Genomic DNA, 25,914 nt, shown 5'->3' with positions numbered 1-25,914 from the left:
GTATGGTTAAAAAACCTACCTATATATCAAATATGGTTTTATATTGAAATCCGTATTTTCTACTAAAAGTATTTGTGTCTAAAAAATGGTATTTTAGAACTTGTTAAGGTTTGCTGCCGCGGTACAATTGCTTTGTAGCGATAAAGTTTATGTTATTAAGATATCTAGAGTACGAACCAATATATAATTTGGTTATATAATAAAGCGACTGTTGTATCCATTTGTGAAATGTAGGCTGTAGCTATATATTAATAAATGAGTAGGAAGTAGGTACTTAAAAACTGAAATAAACATATTTTTTGTTAGGTGTTTCGCAATTTGTTATTTACGTATAATAACGTGCCTGAAATTTAAAATGTTTTACAGCTATTATTGTTATGCAAGCTTTAGTGGTTATAAGATTGTATTAAATAATATACGATTTATGAGTAAATTTTACTAAAATAAAATAATACATTTTTAAATAAATTTTAATTTTAATAACTAACGTGGGTAGGTATATTTTTTGAAGACTTCAGTATTATTTTAACTTTTAATTGTGCTTATGAGACCGACTAAAAAACATTAAAACATAGTATATTTTATTATTTAAAAAAATTATTTAATAATACTAACTAAAAAGTAAGTAATAATACATCATATTATTATATTAGGCAGATAATCTAGTTGTGAATTTGTTTTATTGCGCCTTAAAATAGTTCAAATAGTTTATGATTACAACGTATTAAATGCAGTCAAGGTGATTAACATTCAGTATTTACATTATAATAGTATGCATATAAATACGTACATAAAAATATACAATTATAAATATTATGCATTAAAATAAAAAAATAATAATTTTGTAAAAATCTAGTCATAACATGTTCATACTATGCATGGAGGTAACAATAAATACTTAATAAATTCATTGAAGATTTGAGATGTTGTGGGAAAGACAATGAACATAATTATTTCATTAACTATAGTTAAACCTACATCTTTGGTAAAAATAGTTTTGAATTACAATTTAAAAAAAAAATCACATCACACAGAATAATGAATACATATAATAATACATCAGGCAGGTATGCCTTAATCATTAGGTAATGATTAATAACTAGGTATTTTGATATTTTTTACCCGGTTTATAAATATTGATGTACCTATTAATGTGTTGGGTACAATTTTTTTTATAAAAATGCTATAAATGTTTTTTTTTTATGCTATATGTGTATACACGATACTTATATTATGGGCTGTATAATATAAATTGTATAAATAATATAATACAATAGTTCTTTTGGATAGACATAATATTATATAAATTTATAAAAACACAAATATAAACAATATTGTACCTATAATGTATTAAAACCTGCGTGGCCACTGGATTATAATATTATTATAGTCTTTATTAATATTGATGTTACCGCAATGAGATCATATTTTACTGAATTATATTCTATCAATATATTTTTAATTGTGTGCATGTACCTAATACGCGGTACCTAAGTATTTTTCAAGTAGGTACGATAGGTATGTACCAAATAAACGTGGATTTCCTAAACGAGACTCAAACTTCGAATAGTCAAATCAATTATTACCGTTTGGCCAGCATTAGCAATATAATTTTTGATAACAAAAATTATCTTGTAGGTACAATTACTTACAAGAAACGTAGTAATAAGTCCTATAGTACGTAATCTCTTGGTCTACGATAATTACAAGTCGTTAAAATAATACTAAATTATTTTAACGCAACGCAGGAACAAAGCCATTAAACATACCCTATGGGTTTTTTGTATGGTCGCGGGTTTTCGGGCCTAGGGTTACCAGCAGTTGGTGGCGGGCAAGTCGACGACGGACGCCGAACTGCCTTCCTTGTGCAATATGGAGTTGTTGTGTCCGTTGCTGTGCGTCCGACACCCCTTGCTCATGTTGTCCAACAGCTCGCGGTTCATGGCCCGCCGCCGCTTCGATATAAACCACAACCGTGCGAAGCATTTGCGGAAGTTCTCCGACAACACGCCGTACAATATCGGATTGACGACCGTGTTGAGCAAGGCTAGCAACAGTCCCAGAATAAAGTGGTGCGACCGCAAAAAGAAGTCCGTGTCCTCCGTGTCTCGACTGCCGTCCATGTAGATGAGGCACATGACCGCCGTGATGGGCAGCCACATGACCAGCACCACGATCACGTTGATGAGCAGCACGCGGACCACCCTCAAGTGTTTCTGGTACCTTAGCGTTTCGTGACGCACCAACACCTGCAAAACGCATTATTATATAGTGTTAAAATAAACTCTGGTATTCTACTTGTTCTTGGACATATTATGTATGAACATGATTTCATTTGATTTACTTTTTAAACCACACAAGTTAAAATAGTATACTTTTCAGTGAATGTACCTACTCAGAAGGAAGTATATAAATACACAAAAGAGGATGAGTGAGGATTTTAAGGGGTTAGTGAAGAAAAAAAAATTATAAGTAAATTTACAAATACATGAACATTGTCAATAAAATTACACACTATGACTTTAGGCCGGCCTGAGGGAAGTGAAGTGAATGCTTGTAAACTTGTAAATTTGGATATCTAGAAAACATAATATGCATATAGGTAATATTTGGCCACAGTACGCAGTATTATTGTTGTTGTGGGACGTTTCTATTTTGACTGCACTACGGCGATGCGTTTTTAAATTATTCTGTTTGAGACACGCCGCCGATCATTAAAATCGAATGAACAAAGAAGAAAGCCAGCTAAAATAAAATATCGTTAAGTAACCGAGTGCTAGGCGCCATAATAATATGAACTTAGACAGCTGTACCAACACGAAATATAATGTATATTAAACGATCAAAGCGATAGCACGCGGTGGGAAAGTTTGTTTGGCAAACGTTAACAAAATCCGAGTCGTTAAACTGCTAAAAAAAAAATTTAAAAACTTGCTATACCTATTGATATACACAGTTTAAAAAAAAAAGTAAACAAATAATAGTCGATATTATTATAGTTATAGTACCAAAAAGTAAAAATAATCTAAATGATATGTGGGGAAGGTAGGGGAGGTTCTATTTGTAATTATTTACAATTACTAGTTGCAGGTGGCATTATAATATATGAATAATAAAATATACAAATTTTGTTATTTTATTTTTTTAACGATTTAATAAAAGGTTTAATAAAGTTAAAACACAATATTAATACCACGCCTTTGGGATTATTTTTCATACCCTACCCCATTGTTATTGGATGTATCATGTTTGTATTGAATTATTATTTAATGATCATATTTTTGTGAATGCATAAAATATAGGATTTTAAATTCCATGATCCACGGCGTACACGGAACTTAGTAAGTATAACTGTGATTTAATTGACCGACTCTGTGAGGGTGTTACAGTTACACCTTTTGTTATAACTTAAAAAAAAAAATAGTTAAATAATAATATAAAAAAAACCATGTCAAAACACAAAAGTCTCGATAATAATAATAATATTATCATACAAGACAAAGTAATGGCCAACAGTTTTGTCACTGGGTCGTTAGACAATAGGCACTTATTTATTATTTTTTTTTTTTTTTGTAATGACTGAACGGGTTTCCGTTTGTTTTTCGTTACTATACAAATAATACTTATTCACTGGTCAATACTAGAGGTTACTGTGTAATAAGATACGTTATAGAAATTATATTTAAAAAAAATCAAAAAATCATTCATTAATTGACCCAATGTTCGTTTAGTACATTTGACCTTTCCGTTGCACTTAATAATAATTTGATGGCCCATGTATATCTCTGCCTACGTGTATTATTATTTATTAAAGACACGAGAAACTAAAAAAAACAGTCTCTCCACTACCGTCTGTCAATAAGATTGTTAACGATTTTGATTTTGACTTCAGCAAGTGCACTAAACAGCATTTTTTTTTTTGTAAAATGTATACAGAGTTATCAAAATAATATATTTTTTTAAACTTTAAACCTAACCTGAGGTATGGAGCCGGACGCGGTCGGCGACAGGCTGTTCTGCGACATGGCTTTGGTGCGGTGCGAGGCGGATTGTTCGAGCCTCCGGCGCGTTTTGTTCAGCTTGTGGAAAATCCGCTGATAGTGGTAGACGAACAACGACAGCGGCAATACGCAGGACAGCGACACCACCGACACCGTGAACACTATGGACAGCTTGAACGTGTCGTTTTTCGGGAACACCAGCGTGCACACGGTCATGTCGCCGTCGTTGACGGACTGCACGTGGAACCACAACGCCACGGGCATGAACACGATACTGGCGATCAGCCACGTTACCACGGTCAGCCCAGCGGCACGCTTGGGCGTCAGTCTCGACCGGTACGGTGGCACCACGATGCACCTGTGACGGTCCATGCTGATCAGCGTCAACGTCCACAGCAACACGAAACCGCATACAAACTGTGGACATAATATAGTGATTATACATTTATTGTAGGCATATTAACGCTAAATAATCAACAGCGGCGTATTTACAGTTTTCTTTCTTATAAAATGTATTTTCTTTTAATTTACCTAAATGTTGTAATCGTAGAAATATTACTGTTAACTTAAGACATTTTACATTTAATTATATTATATTTATTAAATAAATGCAAGGCAATCTGTATTTTAATCATCTTTGTTTTTTTTCTATATTATATAGCCAACATGATTTGATAAAAAGCAACATTTTTTTGAAGTGTTTCTACTTAAAATGCATTTTGTCTCATTGAAACTTGAAAACGACAAACTATATCTAATTATAATACAACGGTGTTGAAATTGTCATCACACTTTCACTTACTATGATAATAAAAAACAATTTAATCCATTAACAAAATTAAATAATTTATATTCGTCGGTCGCTTTGACGATAAATTGTAAAAACACAGATTTGTTTGCCGGATACATTTCTGTTGTGTATATAAAAAAAGCAAAAAAAAAATGTATGTGTGTCTGTGGCTAATGCCTAACCGTGATGTCTCATAAATCATAATAATATTAAATAAAATGTTATAATTTAATAACGGATTAAACTAAAAATATTTTTATCTATTTATATAGCGTTTTTTTTTTATAGAGATTTATCCTTAACTTTAGGAGGTTTAAATTAATCTTAACGTTTATCTATTTTTAGCGCCACAATTTTTTTTTAGCAAACGGTGGCATTCCTTAAGATTAGGATAAACATTTTTATTTTCCCCCAAACTTTTTATGTGTTCTCTGGTTGTTTGGTGGACATTTTAAACGCCATAATATTTTTGGCAACGGGACGGCCCGGGTCTTGTAAGACATTAATTAGGTCTAATTGTTATTGCTTATAGTTTTGTAAATGTAAAAATAAAAAGTGAACTTATTTAAACTTTTTTTAATCGTACTTTTTTAAATTCTGTTTAATCTAAACTCGAAAATCTAATGAAATATTTGATATAAAAAAAAAGAAGAAATGTCTTGTTTTCTTGTTTACAGATTGCAATACAATATAGTATCGCTTGTCGAGTGACAACTTAAGTATGTTTGACAAGGTTGTTAAGAAAATATTATGTCTGTTCAACTGTCATGTTGACTTTAAGCGTGAATTCGGGACTAAATCTTTTTGTTTTTTTTCTAAAATACAATATATTATTGTATTAAACCGATATCGGTAATAAACACAATATTAGCAGTGCCCCAATATAAGCCTGAATTAAATCCGGTCGGTTTAGATATTGTTTTTTTTAATATTACCTATGGGTTATATTGTTATAATTTTGTAACATGTAACTACTTCAGTTGTTGTATTATATGGTGTGTATGCCAGTTTGACAACGTGTACCCTACCTCTGGGCCATTGGACAATTTCCCTTAAGTAGTATAATACTATATACTGTTGTGCATTGTATAGAGTATAATACTGTATAATATAACGTTGGAAATACCGCGTGGGCTTACACCGAAAACGCATTTAATCACAAAACGTTACACAATGTAGTACATTTTTTTTAAAAAACATAAAAATAATATTTTCTAGTTGTATGTATAATTGTTTAAACCAAATATGCGTTGCCTAATAAACGATTGGCTTGCTTATTCGGGTTTGTACTTATTGACATATTATTTTAGGGGTGCACAAGTATGGTAGTTTTGAAGTCTGCGCCATTTGTGGAGATTTTTAAAAAAAAGTTTTTTTTATGTCTCGTTTTAGTGAAGAATGCCAGATTTGTTTTTTTTCATTATTATTATTATTACTGTTTAGTCTAGAGCTCTCAGGAGATTTGATTTCACTGTTTGTCATATTTTCTGTATGTTGTCACGCATTGCGTGGGATGTTAAATTATATATTTTGATTTGATTGCGTTTTATCAGTTCGCTATAGCTTTCAACTGTTTTGTATTACAGTATTGTGCAATAGCCGAATGTTTACCTAATGGTTTTCTAGTATTTCCCCCCAAAATATATATACCCTATAGTGTACACAATATTATTATTTTAGTATGTTCCTACTTAGTCGGACACCAATTTATTTTAACTTCAATATTAATTAATAAAATGAAAATATACCTTAAGGACAATGTAATCTTACCATACGGTTATTGGAAATATATTAATTATACAATATTAGACTCAAATCAAACTATAAGGTGGTTTTGTATCGGTTTGTATTTAACTTGGACGCGAATTCGATACAATAATTATTGTACAATAATTTATTTTCTCATTTTTTTTTGTTTCTTCATGTAGCAACTCAATATTATTACAGATCAAAAGAGTCTAGATTCGTTAATAAAAGGATGCAGTTTTTGTTTTAATATTCCATCTATATTAAGGTCAACCGCGATGACGAAGCCGGGTCAATTAGTCGACACGTCTAATTGATTTTAATTTGACCGCATTAACCCGTCGCAATGCACATGCACGTATAATGAACACCACGCCGGCATATCGCTCATTATCATTTCCCATATCGCCCTACGCGATCAGACCGTATGGCGTGCGTGCCATGAATTTCAAGGGCGACGACCAACCAAGTGTAGGTACCATGAATATTGTCCCTTTTATAATAATAATATATTAAATGTTAAACCGTAGTCGGACGACAACAGCTGTTGTTTGTCAATCGATTTTCTTGGATATATAATTATATAATTCGGTTACAATCTTTATGTAGGTAGATAGATTATAGGCAAGTAATAATATATATAATGAAAAGTCACCACCGCCCAAGTGGCATTATATTAGTCTTTTGACCTTTTGGAAAAAGAAAAAAAAAACAATTACCGAAAAGTGTACACCAATTTCTGTGGGTGTGCACTTTACGACAACGGTCTGAGAAAACTACACAAAAAAAAAAAATACATTTAAGGGAATTACTTTGTATTCAAGTGTGTTCATCAAGTCGAAGACGAAGAAAGTCAATAACTTAATAGGCTATTTCGGTAAAGATACGCGTAGACAGGATATTTTGTTCTCTGACCTAAACAAGTGGCGTTTAAGTGCAAAATATAATAATATGGTTTTTATAATATTATATAGGTAATATTATATGTTATTATACGAACACAGTTAATTAGGCATGAACGTGTGCACGATTAGAGCTGTTAGTGTTTGTGTATTATTTTAAAAATATTTTTATAAATTATTAGTAATTTTCGGTAAACATTTCTCCTTTGTTGTGCGGAGTGTAAACGACGTTCGGTGTTCGTGTTAAAACATCATGACGGCATAATTAGCTATATCCGTTATTGGTATATCATTATTATTATGTTGGGCACACACACAACCATTTTTAGTATTCGTTGCCACCGACCTCCATTAAGAACAATTAAAAGCTAATTAGTCGAGAACCGTAAAAATATATTTTTTTCTCGAAAACTCTCTGATCGACCGATGAGTAATAATAATAATAATTAATTATTGTGCACGGAAATTTGTAATGACCAATGTTTGTGTTTAACGGATAGAAAATATTTGCTGTAATCGACCGAGCTCAGGATGTTTGCTGAGGGAAACTAACTAAAATTTCAACGGAAATGGTCTAATCTCCATTATATAACGCCGGATGTTAAATAGTGTGGTCTTAGTTGCACTTGCAAACCATTACAGTGTACTCAGGATGAATGTAAAGCTGTTGTTTTCGCTCCAAGTTTGTCTTCTTCTTAAATGTATCATATTTCGTTAAACCGAACTCACCCCGAATGCGCCTCGTTACAAGTCATATAATATGTTATGGTTTTTTTCACGCTATTAGCCAACCTAACCACCGACGTTACCTTACAAAGAGCGTTCAAACAGTTTATTGTTATCTAAATTGATAATAGTAAACATGGAAGCCACCGATAAACCGGTTTAACAGTGAAATTTATTCGTCAATTCGTTCAAAGAAAATACACACTAAATTGATTTTAATTGCATCTGATTTTGTTTTTGTATTTTGAAATAAACAACAAATTACTCATAATGGTTATTTTTAAAAAAAATGTATCGTTTATTGTCAATGGAATTTAAAGTCATTTATGTTATTCGCTATGTAATATAATATACCAAGGAAAAACATATATTCAACAATAACCACAGAACATAGTAAATATTATAATATAATGTATCTATATTTTATTATATTGGCATAATAGGATTCTCATTTCAGTACCATGTTTAAACTATAACATTAGGTATATTATTCAATGAAATTTTTTTTAATAAATATGTTGAATAGATATATTTTTTCATACTAAGTTTGCGATTTGACACAACAGGAAAGCAAGCGACCAAAACAACTATACATGACTCATCGTCTAGGACTGAGTAAATTTACTGTATTATTTTTGTTTCATAACAAAATATACTCTCCTACTAGTGAATAACTTAACAATGTTCACGCCATGCTTATGCGACCTTGGTCATAGTAATAATAATTATTTTACCTACACTCGTTGGACAATAGCAGGTGAGCAATAGCAGGCAATATTATTATCTCTGAAAACATATTTTTTATGCATTTATCATAATCGTTTTGACAAGTTAATTAACATTAACTTGCGTTAACATTTTTTTTTCTACTCAAATTAATTTTAATTTGAAAAATAACCCAAGCGATGAAATTTATACAAACTGTAGTGTTGTTCATTTTTCAAAGCACACTACAACAATGATGTGACACGACAAATTGTTGGAACTGTTGTGGAAATTTCGCAAATTCAACAGATTTTTAACAAATAGTTTGTCGCACAAAATATTCGCAGAATATGAGTAAGGGATTATTTTACAAACAAAAAAAATTCCCCATGAGAGATACATACATTGTTACAGTTAGTATGATTATTGTTGTTGCTATTTATTGTGTTGCCGTGGACATTATAGTAGGTATTTTGCGAGCAATCCCTTAACCAGTTATTAGTATTAGTTTAGTATTTTTTTTTAAATTTAAATGTATTATGTATTTATTACCATTGTTTGTACGTTTGCGGTATTAGCTCGAATCGCGGTACTGAAATATAATATTATAATTTATACCGCAAGTATAAATATTATATTCGTCAAACGCGTTTTTAATTAACTGATTCGGTTCTTTTTTTATTAATATTTCATTCCGGTATGTTTGTAAAAGCATCAGCTACATATTTTGAGGTAGGTTTTTTTAAGTTCCATTCACAATTATTACCGCTCTAGAAATAGCCATGTAGTGTTAATGAACGTTAAAAGATTTTAGAGGCATCCATGCAATATTTAAATGAGTTTTTATTTTTTTTAAATATTGCACAATGAGTTTTCTGGTTTAATGTGTACTCAAAAATAACCAATTACCCTTTGTGGTCACGCAATATTTAAATATGCTTACATCTACTATGTTTATTCACTTGTACACTTTTTTTGAATACATTCGAAATTATCATACTTACTTAAATGCATCGTAAGTACGACTTGCCATGGTATTTTTTTGGTTTGTATTAGTAATTTACAAAGCAAACCCATGTGTGTTATTCACCTATGACAATGTATGTACCTGTGAGTAAGGCAGTAGCCGACAAATGACGTCACCGAACGGCCAGTCCGGACGTAAGCGGACGTAGGCCATGACGGGCGTGGTGCTGGCGAAAAGCAGGTCGGCCACGGTGAGGTTGAGTAGGAAACAGTTGGTGACGGTGCGCATCTCCCTGTACCGGAGCACGGCCCAGGCGATGGCCCCGTTGGCCGCCACGGACACCACGAATATCACCATCAACACGGACACTTCGACTGCCGACTCGGTCTTCTCGTCGCCGAACTCGGAGTAGAAAGTGAAAAAGTACCGGAGACCCCATCCGCCGGTCGTGTCGTTGCCCAGCAGATACGAAGTGTTGAACAGGCTCATTGTATATGTACCCTCGGCGTGCACGTGTAGAGCGGTTCACGTAACCTTTGACAAAAAATCGCTCATGTAAATATTATTAAACAATATCGCGCGTGATGTAATTTACATGCAGAGAACCAACAGACCAACCGCAGCTGGTGGAAAACAAATCAACGTCTTTGGATCTTACTTACAAACGAATTTTCAAGGGTGTGCTTAAAATTAATTAATATATATACATATATATATATATATTTAATATTTTTATGTATATATATATATATGTATAGGTATATATTTAATTTCCAACCTATATTATATATTGGTTATTGCCATTAAAAAGTAAATAAAACCAATGTATTGTGTAATGATAAATGTAATATACCAGTGAGGACTTCTTCAACAACTTTTCACATAAACCATTTAAGTTTGATTTGAACCATAGACGAAAGTTCTGGATTCTTAGTACGAAGACATTAAAAATTAATGTAACCCACATTCGCATACAACCGACTTTATTCAAATACAGAGTGTAATAATAATATGCATTGTATATAAGCGCTGCAATGTTAAGGACAATTTTGCGCAGTTGGAAAATTATATGTATTATCCGAATGTAAATAAAAATTATGGCTTTTATTGGAATAGTTATTATGCATATATGTATATATACCTAGCCATAAAGACAGTAAGTACTGTATTGAGTATCAAGTAGGTAAGACAAATAATATATAATATGTACATACAAAGTTAATCTAAAAATTGTATTACATAATAAAAACAAAGCGTTTCAACGAAATATTTTAAAAACTGTCCAAAGTACATAATTTGAAGATGCTTTCAAATTAAAATACTACTTTCGCAGTAGACAGTACGAAAATATTGGATTGTGACTTGATTCAAGTTGCGTAAGTACGCTGAGGGTGTGCAGGGGAATAAATAGTAATAAAAAGAAAAGGGGATTGAAACCTTGTAATCTAATCGTTATTGACAAAAATACTTAGAACGGACCCTGTTAATATATATATAATCGAATTCAATTCTTCTATTTCAATAAAACAGGAAAACTTATATTTAATTTAACTGAAAATTAATTGAATATCGAGTTGTATAAATTCAAATTAAACTTTTACATAATAATGAACTTAAAGGACAACCATCTTTTTTCGCCTCTCCCTTAAACTATATTGCCCCTCATCTGATATTATTATTAAATTGGATTTCCCTCACAATTTATGCCACCCTTTATTTGAGTGCACCTTGAACTGCACCCTCTCTTAGCACAGGCCTGATAAACAAATAAATTCCAATCGAAAATGTGCGTTTATTATGTATTTTGTGAACAACTAATCGTAAGTTAGCATAGTTTTAAATATTTCATACATTGGTTGCATATTTAATATTTCCTCTAAACGTTATGAGCGAAGATTCTGGTTGTCTTTCAAGACAAATTGCCAATTCTTAAGACAACACGAACAAGAATGCGTTTTACTAATGGTAATGTGTACAAAAACGACACGGCGGGTTTTTTATGTTGTTTACTTGCAAAAACGTTGGTCGAGTTTTTTATCGGACGCCTAATTAAAACATATTGATTTTTTTAGCAGGTACACAATATAATTGTAAATTGATAATGACTTCCCGTTAATTTATATCATTGTCATTTTTTTATACAGCCTTTTTCTTTGCAATATTAAACACAATTTTTTTCTCGACTTGTCCCATTCGGGGTTTTCCCACGTCAGTCTTTTCCTTCGACAAGCACTAAAAACATTTTGCAGTAAATATCATCAGTGTTGTATAAAATAATACACAATGTACTTTGAAATCATTTGTTTGTCACGAATGCGGTTTTGTTTGTTAATTTAGAATAGTTTTTTTTATACAGTTACCTAAATTTATCTAATGATAGACATTAGCCAAGTATAACTGCTGTGATTTGGAGGAATCGCTTTCAAGTCATGACCGCTTTTAAACCCACTCTTGGTTTATTACACTTACTTATACCGTTTCACTATACTTTACAAGCGTTGGTCGTCTAGAAGTCTACACGTTAGGTACAAGGTAAGTATAATATAAAAATCGGTTATCATACTTACATAACGACATCCAAAATTGTATACTTATATCTGCTAATCGAAAGCGCCGTTATGGTTTTATATTGGTAATTATAACAGATTGTTCGGTAATTTTTTTTTATTGTTAATTATTATAAATCTATTTGTTGCATATTTCATTGACTTAGTCGGTTATCAGAATTGGAGTTCAACGTAACCCACGCGCAATAAAAATACTATCATGTAAAACGTTTTTTTAATATTATTATTATTATTTAATACCCTTTTGTACATACATACATTTATAAATATAAATAGTTTTTATTTTTTTTCATCATCCGCGCCAAATGATAAAATGTTGTTTCACTCCAGTGACAAACCAACACATTATTTTCACCACGACTAGGTGTAGGACTATTAGTTAGGTTTTCCTATGAGTAATATCCAAGTCGGTTCTAAACCGAGTAAGCAATAACATAATGTAGTGTACAATTTGCTTTAAAAGCACGTACGTCAAGTTTATGGGCAAAAAAAAATACAATTGTATCTAGTTTGGTTATAGGCCCAGCTCGACTGATGTAAGATTACATTGAGAGTTAGTTTGTTGAAAATTTTCCAAAAACTAATGAAATAATATTATACAGCATTAGTCATGACCCGGACTACCACCTGCCGTCACGTTTCTAGGACTTAACGTTCTGACTCAACTCAAAACAATTACTGATATCATAATTATTATTTTGCTCAAGCGCACTGCTGTGTACAGATAACAATAACATAATATTATGTCGTTGTAAGAACAATGAGTCTTTTTACCACCTTTACAGCACTCGGCAGTACAGTGTGTATACAAATTTGGAAAAAAAAACGCTAGAAATAAACACACAATATATTTTTGGTAATCATATCGACGAATGCTAGCAATAATAATGAATTTACTAAAAAACAGGATTTTTATTATTTTTTTAATTTCTTCCAACAATGAGGTCTATGACTCATAGTTTCCAGTTAAAACCAACACGGCACGTCATTAAGTCTGTATTTAGGTTAAGTTAGGTAACTCGACAGCTAATGGATATTCAATATTTTCCAGTGACTTCTATACTTGAAAATCAATTCCTTAATTGGTTCTTATTCGGCTTGCCTACTATTATATCCGCAGTAATAACACTTTTAATTACCGCAAAATGATTACTGGAATTTATAATATACTTGTCGCGTTATAATTAAATGTAAAAATTATATGTTATTAATAATACTAAGAACTATTTAGAACACTAGACCAAGCAAAGGCCAATATGGGGTTATTGACATAAGAAAAACTCAAAAGTCCTTATAATGGAGGAAATCTATCTAAATAGAAAATATATCAAGTACACTTTTGCCAACAACGGTACACCGTTAGATTTTTATGTACCTGCTTACTTTAGATAGAAAAACCAAACGCTGTAGATCATTTTGTAAATTATTATTTATAGCATGTTGTTATATGCTATCCAGTTTAGACATAATTTTAAATATTTGTTAAGTTTGAAAAATAATTTAGTCTAAATTCGACCACTGAATTTAGACTTTACCATAATAACAATACTTTGGGTACTTTACTTGGTTATAAAGAAAACGCAATTTTGATATTAGCCCTTCCAACAATATTTGAAAAAAAAATTACAGTCACGAAGGGGATGCCTAACTTTGGTTATGCCAAGTACGTGTGCCTAACGACGACAGCGTATACCTATTGATGTGCTGTAGTTATACAATAATACTACTGGCCATGTTTTTATCACCCTCATCATACAGCTTTCGTATCGGTTTGTCTAGGTTTCGGATAGGTCTGCGAGGCGATTTTTTTTTAAAATTATTATTGTGAATATCGACAGCCCGAGCTGGCGTTTTCTTGGCAACGCTAAGGTTAAGGGGTCTCTGCCCAGCAAGTCAGGACTAGCTGTTTTCACGTAACGACCGCCTCGACGGTTAAAGTACACAAAAACAAACGTGTTTTGATTATTATTGTAGTATTTTTGTACTCACAGAGTTCATAATTTCGTCCATCCGACACTTCCCCGGATGGTAAAAAACACACATACACACACAAGTGACACACCGTAAACACACACAAAACGGGTAGGTAAAAACAAATTTAAAAAATGCCAATTAACAATACTTAATAAATCGAATAATAATTAAAATATTATAATCACCAACGGACGACGAACACGAGTACCGGCCGGACGAGCGCGTGAACGCAACTACCGCGTGCGCTGGACTAGTGTCGTCGGTTAGTGAAGAGAGTTCCCCCCCCCCTGCTTACCGCCCACTGACCAAGAAGATACCTCGGTATGTCTTGGGCGGGCATGTACGGAAAGCTCTTGTAAAACAAAACCAAAAAAGCTAGTACAGTGGGGATGGAGAGGTCACAGGTCTACAGGAATTATTATAACAAAAAAGTGATAAAATCACTTTTAAATAAACGCTTATATGCGAACCTGTGGGTAGTATGTAATACATGTATAAACCGCACATAGCAACTTTTTTTAAATTTATTTATTGAAGAATATTTACAGTCTATGCTGCAAGACATAATAATCAAATATAATATTGTTATATATACAGAGAAAAAAAAAATAAAAACTGTTGAGATGTTGTATGAGGAGGAAGGCTATCCAGTGATATAACCCAACATTCCCCTATTTTCTGAGTTTTCCATTAATAATAATAATAAAAAAAAGTTAATGTTTGACTACAGATTTTTGAGGAAATTGTTTATGTTGTAGCCCTATTCTACCTTTGGTCTAATTTTCATATATAAACCTTTAAAACTTTGCATGAAAAGCGAAAGAAAGAAAACAAAATCACCCCTTTTAGATTGCCGGCAGTACTATGTCTTAAGAATATTCTATATAAATTGGGAACTAATTTGAATATTTAAAAAAAAAGATTTGGAGCGCCGCACCGTAATTTTAAGTTGAAAAAAATGTAAAATTTTCGGGTGTTTTCTCGATTTTAAAGAGGAAGGGAAGACATTTTTAAATTTTTGGTCTAATAAGGTACCGTACAGGTACGATTTCTAATCTTAAGAACTGCTACACGAAGAAATCGAAAAAATTTGAATTTTCGGGAGTTGGGGGTACTAATTTTGGGTCTAAGGGTGCTAAAGACCCCTTAGCACCTCCTAGTTTTGCCTATGCTGGATGTACTGGAAAGTACTGACCGTTATTCGAGGCGTCTACTTTCAAAACCGGCTAAATTACATTTTGAAAACGTGTGTTTTTTTTTAAAGGCCACACTGTTAATTACACGGTATGTAGAACACTATAATTGAATATCAAATAAACATTATAGTAGTAAACGACATTTTGGTGGTAGTTTAGACCTAAAAGAGTGATAAAATGTGTCCTACTTTATATGGTCGGATTTCAATTATGTAAAGAGATTCGAGTTCTTAGCCTACTTTACTGTGTTATGTAGGAAACCGATTTTAATTTAAAAAATTTGTTTTAATAAAATAAAAAAAATTTAATTTATACATTTTCCTTATTAAAAAACAATTTTTTTCCAGAAAAAAACAAAAAATCATTTTTCTACATAACCTAGTAAAATTACCAAAGAATTCGTATATATTTACATTACAAATGGGAAGGTCAGTGTATCATAAGGTTAATATACCAACACAAATAAATGTAGATATAATAATTTGACTCGAGACACGAAAGCAGAGGAGGGCATTAATACAGGATAATATATCTTGATACATCCATAAATTATGATGCACCTGTAAAAACTAAAAACTAATATAAGGTTACATGTTGATTTTCAACATCAACTAATGTTATTATTTGAACAATTGATCAATTTATTATATTTGAAATTGTTTAATACTTGTAGGCATCGATTGATATTTTGATACTTTTTGCCCATTTCTGGATGATGATTTTAAAATAATAATGTATACTGTTGGGTATGGACAGTAACACACACTAAAATAATTGAAATGGGGTTAACGACGATATCAAATTTAAGAGTAGCGATAGATATAATTATAAAAACTTTTAAAAAAATTGTTTGTTAGTTGCATAGTCGTAATTTTTAACAAATATCAGCATAATATTTTATGAAAAATGTATGTATTTTACTTTAACTTGGAGCGGTAACATTTAAGTGATATATTTTATCAACAATACAAATATATCACTCAAATTACTGATGTTAAAATTATTATTGGTTATCGATTTCACAGTTTTAATACTAGTTCGTGAATGGGTTATGTCACTTTAAACTTATGGTGCTTTCCGAGTGCTGTAATAAATATTTTAATACTTAAATCAATCGTAATAAGGTAACTAATAAGGTGCAAAAGAAATGAAAATATGCAACGCTTCTATTATATATTTTAACAATGATGTACGAGTACATAGCTGATCTTCTGCTGTAAAAAATATAGTTTGTATGAATTAGTATACAAATCAAACTGTACCTATACTGAATTCGGTTTAACGCTGATAAACGAAGAATTATTATGAACAGTTATAATAATACGGTATATATGTTATTAGACACCATAAATTACATACGGCAATTGTAATATGCGCAATATATCTCATAAAAAAATAAGTATTATCTTAATTTGTTGTAAAGCCGTAAAACTTCTTTTTACACTTGAAATTTACACTGTTATTGTTGGAGCTATTTAAATGCGCATTTAAACGGAACAGCCGTAATACTAAATGTTCAATTCGAATTAGATAATTGATGATACATTTTGAGTAGGTTCACATTACTCGGCTCATTTTGATAATTGATTAAAAAAAAGAACTTATCTATTTTTCAAAAGTGTAGACACAGACAATACCCATTACATATTATTTTTCTAAATGAGTGCTAGCACAACAGGTGCAACTGAAAATGTTTGTAGCTCTTCAAAATGTATTGCCTCAAAAAAAAAAAAAAAACTATTTGTGAGAGAAAGTAAAAAAAAAATTGTCTAATAACTACTACTAATTGTAAGAATGAAAAAAAAACAAGTTTGTCAATAATATTGTATTAGAGATTTTTTGATTTTTTTGTACTTTTATGCAATTTTTGTTGTCGTTACTTATTGAATCGTTTTTGAAAACGATTGGTTTTATATTTATACATTTTTTTTCTATTAGAATCGTTGAACGTGTGCCAAAACAATAATTATGTATAATATTTGTATGTATACTTATATACATACCGCTTATTGTTCATACAATAGCTAGTATGAAGTATAGTATACATAACTACCGACAAACAGGTCACTTAAGAACGGCTCCAGTCCGGTGAAATGAACTTTTTATTTTTAAACACGTCCACAGCAGGCTGTTCGACTCGTTTGATGTTGTTAAAATATAAATAGTAGTATAGTGCGTACGCCGAGAAATGCAAAACTTTACTTAAATTAGAAGCCTATTAATATTTTAATATGATGTTTCAAGCGGCGAACCCAGTGCAGCGCACCTACTGCACTGGTCGCAATATAATCAATCCACTTCAGTGTAATTAAATTTAATTCTTTTTTTTAACGATAAAACATTAGTTGTGTAATGTCTGATTGTCGAGAGCTCGAAATCGCGGTTTTCAATTCAGCTTATAAAGTATATAATATATATTATATTATTATATAAGCATTAAACCAGAAACCTATTGAGGAGTATAATATACTTAACACATTTAAATTGTATACGTATTCGAAATCAACAGTTTCATTTTTTTTGTAGCCTTATTCGTTTTTTACAACAAATTATAATTCATAAAACAAAGAAATGTATTGAGCATGAAAATTTTTCTAAAAATCGAAGTACAAAAACTATGGACAATATTGGAATGGCGTTATGCAGAAAGCAACCAACCCACAAAAAAAAAAATCGAGGTTTTTTTTGGTAGGTTGGTTGCTTTCTGCATAACGCCATTCAATTATGAAAATGAAACTAATAAAAGCGGGAGAAAAAAAATTGAAGTTGATACTTTACCATTGAAAAAAATGTCTAATCTTTTTTAAAATGTAGAACGTTCAACTGCCGTCATAATTAATTCATAATGTTTTTTAGAACGCACTGATTAAAATACTATTATAAATAAGTTAGATGATTAAAATACAATTAAAAATTGTATATGATTACAATTTACCTCTTTCATAGTATTTCTAAGGTATGTTTTTACTCTTTTTGAACAACTGTAATTTTTATATTGATAACTGATATGTGATAACAATTAAAACAACTAACGGTATAATTAAATTTAAGTATTAAGCTAAATAAAGTGTGGTCCTTTGTGTAATCGTTCTCCTAGTATTTTTCAATGAGAATAATTAAGTAAAATAAATAATGAAATTAAATAGTTCAATTGAATTGCTGCGGTCGAACATCTTATGTGCGGTCAATTTCGAAGATTCAGGTCACTGTACTCTATTTGACTATTTCTGGATATATATCACTATAATTGGTATATTGCTGTGCAATAAACAATTTCAGGTGAAAAATAATGTTGTCAAATCAATGTAAAATCTTAAGTTTTATTAAATCTACATAAACAAAGTATACAAATATGTTTGCACCTAAGTACATTCTTAAACTCATCTAAAAAATACATTGCAATAATATACTTTTTTTTTAAATACGAGTTATTATTATCAAATTTTATAATAGAATATTTTTACTAATATTATGTTTATTATAATATAATTATATTTCATAATATGTTTTCAAAAGAATCTTTTTAATTGTAGTTTTAAGGGTTTATAATCGATTAGACTATTTTGATATTTTTTTTGTATTATATAATATCTATAAAAGACATCAAGAAATAATATTTTTAATTTCGTGTATAAAAAACATGAATATCACTAAAAAAATACATTAAAACTCCCAACTTCGAGGTTAATACCTCTTACCTACTTATGCTTATTTTAAATTATGTTTAAGGAACCCTTAAACATGTATTGGTTCAATGAACCTTTAGTGAACGTTTATGCGACCCGGTATAAGTATGGCAAAAAATATTGACACAAACTAAAAAGTTATCGAAATTTGTTTTATTCTTTTTTTTTTATTGACCAGTGTTATATAAGTTTACTTGTTCGTGATTCAATTAAAAATAAAATTGAAACTGATCTAAAGCTGCAAAACGAGTTAATTAAATTAACGGCCCAATAGAAAGTAGTTAAAAGTGCCGTTTGTAGTGCAAGTTATATTATACTAAGTACGTTAGATGATTAAATATAAAAATTTGTTTTGTTGTTTACTGTTTTTTGTGACTGACATTTAGTGTACGCGGAACAAGTACATTGTGTTGATAAAGTATATTAAACTGTCACCAATCAAGTTTTGCCCCGTTAAACGGTGTAGTGTAGGTTAAAAGTTCAGCATATCGTGGATGCACCTTCGGTTGCCTATATTAACGGAAATAAACCTGAGCAGTACAATATATTTTCGTTCCTTTAATAAAAAAACTTTTATTTTCCACTAATTACCCAATACAATCTGTTAATTTATTTTTTTACAATAGACATTTTAACATAAAACGTTTAACTCTTACTGTATGTTACACTACTAATAGTAGTGTAATCCTTCAGCCATTAATCGTTCAATCCTTTATTTTTTAAATGTATGTATATTTGTTTATACTAATTTGTAATAACATTATAACGCTGCTCCTCGGTCGCTGCTGTAGTAGATGAGAGCTTTCACTGTAACATATTGAATTTCGACTAGTAAGAAAAAAAAACTACACATTTAAAAAACCGATAAAAAAAATGTCAATTTTAAAGATACCGGCTTACTCAAAATTGTGTTCGTTATGCCTACTGTCGTAGTGCTTTAAGTAAATTGCCAAATCTATTAATAAACTTGCAAATAAAACGTTAACCTAATTTCTTCTGAACTCGTTATATAGTAGAACCTTCGTAAAACGGCTGTTCGGCAAACAAGTAACCAAACTTAAGGGTGAAATTATAGGTTTTCGAAATTTATGTGTTTGTATCAGGCATAATACACTGTCATTGTCGGACCTACCATTTAGCTTCAGACCCTTTTAAGTGGTTTAGCTGTAATTTTAAAATTACATACAATTATCGTAGACAAAAGCAGCTCGCTAAGAACGAATAATTCTTATTGTGCCAATAACTTAACACTCTAAAAAGAGCACTTTAAAATTTAGGAGACTATTTTTAGAGTGCTATCAATGGAAAAACCGCTACAATACTATTGATTAGTGGATAAAATCAGAAAGGACACTTAATTCGTAAACAATGGATTTTCGGATGGAAGCCGCCATCTTGTCTTTTATACTAAAACAAATACATAATATCTACACACAACTAATGTAGGTTAGGTTTTAGGTTAGGCATTACAACTGCATCATACTGTGATTGATAGTGGGAGAAGATGGTCGCCACGTTTTTTTTAGAGATAAGCATAATATCCATCGTGGTAAATTGTGTCCAATTTTGGTTCGCATAATAATCAAACTTATTATTGTGATATTGTGTTGTAATTCTGATAAGAACGCACCAAGTAGTGTTGGAAATATTATTACCAAAAATTCTTATAGAGATATTTCACGTGACAAATGATTTAGACGACGTGTTACATCTCAATGTTTATTTTCTCATTGATGTGTATGTCTGGTTTACGGTAAAAATCAAAAGCGACATAGACGAAATCAAAGAGCTTAGGAACGAGGCCAACAAACTCGAGTCCATGTTACTGCTGAGCATCGTACCATATAATCGTAACATATATACCAAACGTTAAAAATAACGATAACATACTTATGTTCAAGTATTTATTGTTATTTCTAGAATGATGGCCTGAACCCTTTATTTCAAAGTCAATTTTGTGTATAAAGCCAAGACGTTTATATTGTGGACGAATATTGTAAAAGTTACACAACTGTTTTACTTTTTAAATTTAAATCCCTTATATAAGTTACGTAGCTTTTAAAAGCAACTATAAAACAGTTTGACATTTTAATTAAAAGTTAAATCTTATGACTGCGTTGTGCAAAAATTAAATGTAAATGTTTAATGTTTAATTAAAGATTTCCAAATTAATTAAAATCCCCAAACCGGTTTGGGGATATAGTCATTAATTATGTAACTTTTAATATTATGTCCTGAACCTAAGGATCACATTTTTAGAAAGGATAATTTCCAATTCTTCTCGTTCAAGGTGTTCAAAGAAGTAAACATCTTATCGAAAATTGTTTTTTATAATTTATATTTAGACTTTTTTTACATATAAACAATTATGAATAAAAAAATACGTATAGGTGATTACAGTTGACTTATGAGTGATAATAATATATTATGGTCGACATTGCTTAAAACCACTCTTTTTCTCAAGTATTACATTTATAAAACTTCTTAAAAACTACCCAGTTTCAATTCAATAGTTCATATTTTGGTTTTTAGACGTTATAATTCTGCACACAACAGTAGATGTTAAAACTATTAACATATTTACTGTTACAAGTTGACGGCACTAATATCTATTTTTGAAATTAATATTTGATGTATAATAACCGTTTGTACATTGAAGCATAAAAATCGTATTTGAATATTATTGGTTTTATGACAATATAATTTTTTCTTTCTAAACATCTAAATAAGATAAAAATAACATGCTATGGCTTTTAATGACACTCTCTGAGGTCTTACCTTTATTTTGCTGGAATATGATTAATATTATAAAGCATGGTATTGCTTCATTTTTAGGCAAGTGCAGCAGTCGAGGAGAAGGTCGCTTCGGTCGTTGAAAGAAAAGCAAACGAAGAAGAATTTGGTAACTTGTTCGCAGACGGTTAAACCAAAAGAGGAATGCAAAGAAGACAAGCCGGGTTCGACAACTGTCAGGTGAAAATTTAAATTTTTGTTTATTTTTTAAATTCATCAAAGTACAAATTCGTTCAAACCAATATTGTAAGGAACATTTTGGAGCAACCAAAGTTCTTAAATTAAGGATTATGCGTTTCTATTTTACCATTAAATCCTGCTTTAATGGTAGACTTACTATCAAGCACTACTGGTACTAATATCAGCTATGAAATATATATTATAATATAAACGTTTGGCAGTGATTTAATTATTTTTTAATTTTATTGCTTCCTCCAAAACAGTGACCGCCTGACCTTATTGCGCTGACTTCTTACTGTTTGTAATTCAATAACCACTAAGGTTTTTTTTTTTACTTATCACTGAACGCATCATTGACATTTTAGGAAATTAATATGGAACATATTATACACACACACAGTACTTATACCGTTACACTTTATTCTATTCACGGTATACCTTGTATATTGTCCTTTGCGTTTTTTATTTTGCTACGGATATACTACAATTAACCAATATCGCATCAGTTGGTAAGCAGAACATTGTAGTTTTTTACAAAAAAAAAAAATCGTTTGTATTTGATCAATTAGCTGTTTCATTAAAACAGTTATTTCTTTTAAGTAATCAATATCAGTATTCGCAATAGGTATTGTACCTATTGTATAAAATCAACAAAACGGTTGCATACGTCCATAACATTACAGTTTTCACTACAATATAAACTGTTATCTATTGTTGTACACATTCCAATTGTATAATAGTAATAATATAAAATAAATGAACATATTAAGTCGACAGTAAATTACATAACGATTTTGGAACGACTATCTAAAAACTGCAATGCTACTCTTATTCGCAAGCCTAATAAACAAGTGTTTATTTGGTTTTTTGTATTTTCATACTTGTTATTACCCAATTTTATTGTTCTTAGGGTTCACGGTCTCTACAAAAAGGTTCGTAGACCTGTTTATTTATGTATATTCTCTTTTCTTGGAGCCCGTTTTGCATACAATTAATAAAATAAATGTCTTGAATTATGTCTAAAAACTACAAACCGTTAATAGAATGCAGCAAGACCTAACCTAACTGAAATTCAAGCTATCGTTTGATAGAAACCTACTTAATTAAAATTCCGTAATGGGTTTTTTTTGCTCGCCAAGTTATGACGTTGCTTTAGTTAGAACGTGTGAAAAAAAAACAAACAAAATGTGATATTTATAACAATACCTATGACAATATCGTGACACAATAGTCTGTCCAGATAGTTACTGTTGAGGTGACAGTAATTAGCACTTGGTAAAGGCATTACATTTCTATGGATGTGTATACATTAACATACATAAACTCAGTCCAAGGGGGGTGATCGCTTCATAGACCCCCCCCTGTTTAGTTTAAGTTAAATAGCTGGTGTGACTTCCGAACGGTATAGGTAATGGCATAGGTAAGTATAATAATAATAATAACAATTATTATTATCGCTACTGCAAGCCGTTGGACGGCCGCAACGGAAAATATGCGGCGAACAAAAGGGACGGCGGAAGAGGTTCGCGCGGTGACGGCAATGTACATTATATTATTATTATTATTACTATACACTGACACTCGGTACTGCTGATGTCTAATATAACATATATATATATTATTATCATATGTATATATATATATACATATGATAATATTCTAATAACAATCGACAAATACACATAATATTATACGCATGCGGCGCACAAACCAGCGGCCAGATTGGCGTCCCATTGTCGTACGCCTTGGGCTTCGCGGCGACCGAGAGTGCAACGTACCCGTTCTGGTCACCGTGTGTTAAACATAGTATCCAATTATTATCATATATTTATATATACAGCCATGGCGTGGGTACGCCTAAGTATAATATTTATGTCGTGTAGTAGTAGTAGTAAGTAGTAGCGGCATCAACAGCGGTATAAACGATTCGACACTTAAAACCAAAAATCGAATTCGGGTTCCTTTGAATCCTTTGACATCCACACCCTCCGAGCCTTCCAATCACCATAGAGTAATAAAGAGATGAACTACACTAGCTTATATGCGATAGTGAAGTAAATAGTAAGACTTAAATCAGTATGGCCACACAAAAGCAAGAAAAAAGTCCAATGGTACTCCATATGATAAAAAAATTGTTCACCCTTTATCTTAAAATATTTTTGTTTTTTTTTCAAGATACTATTACTATTGATATATTGAATGGAGTTTTTTTTTCTTCCAACTAGGCAGACTAACTTTAGTCCTACAGTTTGCGTCACATAACAACTTCTATAGCAGAACAAAGTATACTCCCTACAGTATACTGCCTATACTTGTTCCAAGTTATTATAAGTACACACACGACCGAACTACTCAAAATATACTCTGTCTCGCGAAAGAACGGTACTGTGCGCAGCAACCAAAACCCGTTTACTTTTGACTGCGCAGGCGCACGCGAGAGTAATGCGTTCTGGTTTTTGCGCACGATACCGTTCTCTCGGAAGACAGAGTATAATTAACCTGTTAATAACACTGCACCGTATATAGCGGTGCAACCCAAACGGCTCCCATCCATTGTTTGTTTATTCCCAAACGGCTCCCGTTGAAAAAGGTTTTACGAGTAAATAGACAAAGTGTTCGACTATATTTTTGAAAATTATATAACGTCAGATAGTCGTTTCCCTCCTGAAATGTGGGCTGAGTGTTCATCTTCCCCTTCTTTGACCACAAATGGCTGTGAATCGTTCCACGGTAAATTCAACGGCGAATTCAATACTGCTTATCCAAATATTTTTAAGGTTATTGATATACTGACCGAAATACAATCCGAGACGCAAATTAAAGCTCGTAGTCATATCAATACACCTAAATCGAAAAAAAACAGGAGCTCATTGGAAATAAAACACCAACACATTTTTAACCACACCTTTTTTGAGACAGTCATAAGTCTGTATAAAGTGGGAAGGAATTTGTGGTGTAAAAAACCTGAGCCGTTTAGGAATTTACCTGTTAGTAGAACCGGAACCGTTTGGGAATTTACCTTTTTGTAAAACGGGAGCCGTTTAGAAAAAACTGAAGCCGAATGGGCTACGTCCGTACATAGTACTTGTCAACTATATACAGATAAATTGATAAATTTCATATGATAACATGATAACGTGATAATACTATAACTGATGTCATATTATGTTTTTGTATAATAATTTATAAACATTGTAATTTATTGCAGTAGTAAACCAAATTAAAAAAAAAAAGTTTTACACTTGAGTCTACGACCACGAAAGAGCATTTTCATGTCTCGTTGAAGTACCGAATAAATATAGAGTAGTGGTGGAATTATAGAAAATGATAATTGATATAGTATATTAAGAAGCAGTAACAAGCTAGTATATTAAAACATCAATTTTCTGGCTAATATTGTTATGTTTAATATCTGGCTTAAAACAATTCATAGAGAATTTGGGCCCTTAAACTATTTTGAATTTATTATTTAGTTCTAATTTGAACGTTAAACGTACAACATATCTCTCACCTCCCATCTCCCACTCCCTATCTCCTACCCTATCTCCCACCCCCCCCCCTACCTCTTACCCACTATCTTTCACCTCCAACCCCATCTTCATCCCCATCGCATCCCCATTCCCACTCCCAACCTCATCTCCGTGTGGTAACGCTTTTTTCGTTATGCTTTTTGACATTTTC

At 31.4% G+C, this 25,914-nt stretch overlaps 2 protein-coding genes across 2 annotated transcripts in view; both read right to left on the bottom strand.

Moving 5' to 3' along the window:
• Positions 1–14,057, bottom strand: part of LOC126834010 (dystrobrevin beta-like) — a 30,139-nt gene extending 16,082 nt beyond the window's left edge. Inside the window, exon 1 of the mRNA XM_050565655.1 lies at positions 14,054–14,057. The gene's annotated coding sequence lies outside the window, so the exon portion shown is untranslated. The remainder of the gene's footprint in view (positions 1–14,053) is intronic.
• LOC126834011 (neuropeptide Y receptor type 2-like) lies at positions 662–14,596 on the bottom strand. Its single transcript, XM_050565656.1, has 4 exons — positions 14,394–14,596; positions 9,979–10,371; positions 3,978–4,418; positions 662–2,249 (listed from the first exon to the last, which is right to left on the bottom strand). Exons 2-4 carry the CDS (start codon positions 10,324–10,326, stop codon positions 1,812–1,814), a joined length of 1,227 nt encoding a protein of 408 aa, XP_050421613.1. The 5' UTR covers positions 10,327–10,371; positions 14,394–14,596; the 3' UTR covers positions 662–1,811.
• Between the last annotated feature and the right edge of the window lie 11,318 nt (positions 14,597–25,914).

This window comes from Adelges cooleyi, unplaced genomic scaffold (genome assembly GCF_023614345.1).
Source record: "Adelges cooleyi isolate 19-005CV unplaced genomic scaffold, UGA_ACOO_1.1 ACOO_flye_CR_arks_rails_tigmint_CR_PRNA_2, whole genome shotgun sequence".
Classification (NCBI taxonomy): domain Eukaryota; kingdom Metazoa; phylum Arthropoda; class Insecta; order Hemiptera; family Adelgidae; genus Adelges; species Adelges cooleyi.
The sequence above is the reverse complement of the archived record's forward strand: the minus strand, read 5'-3'. Positions and strand labels throughout refer to the sequence as shown.

Excerpts from the sequence above, each read along its gene's own strand:
- LOC126834011 (XM_050565656.1), bottom strand. The coding sequence starts at position 10,326 with ATGAGCCTGTTCAACACTTCGTATCTGCTGGGCAACGACACGACCGGC. Across the intron at positions 4,419-9,978 it reads GGCTACTGCCTTACTCACAG|TTTGTATGCGGTTTCGTGTT; the intron begins GTACATACATTG and ends TTATGTCCACAG. Across the intron at positions 2,250-3,977 it reads CGTCCGGCTCCATACCTCAG|GTGTTGGTGCGTCACGAAAC; the intron begins GTTAGGTTTAAA and ends TGCGTTTTGCAG.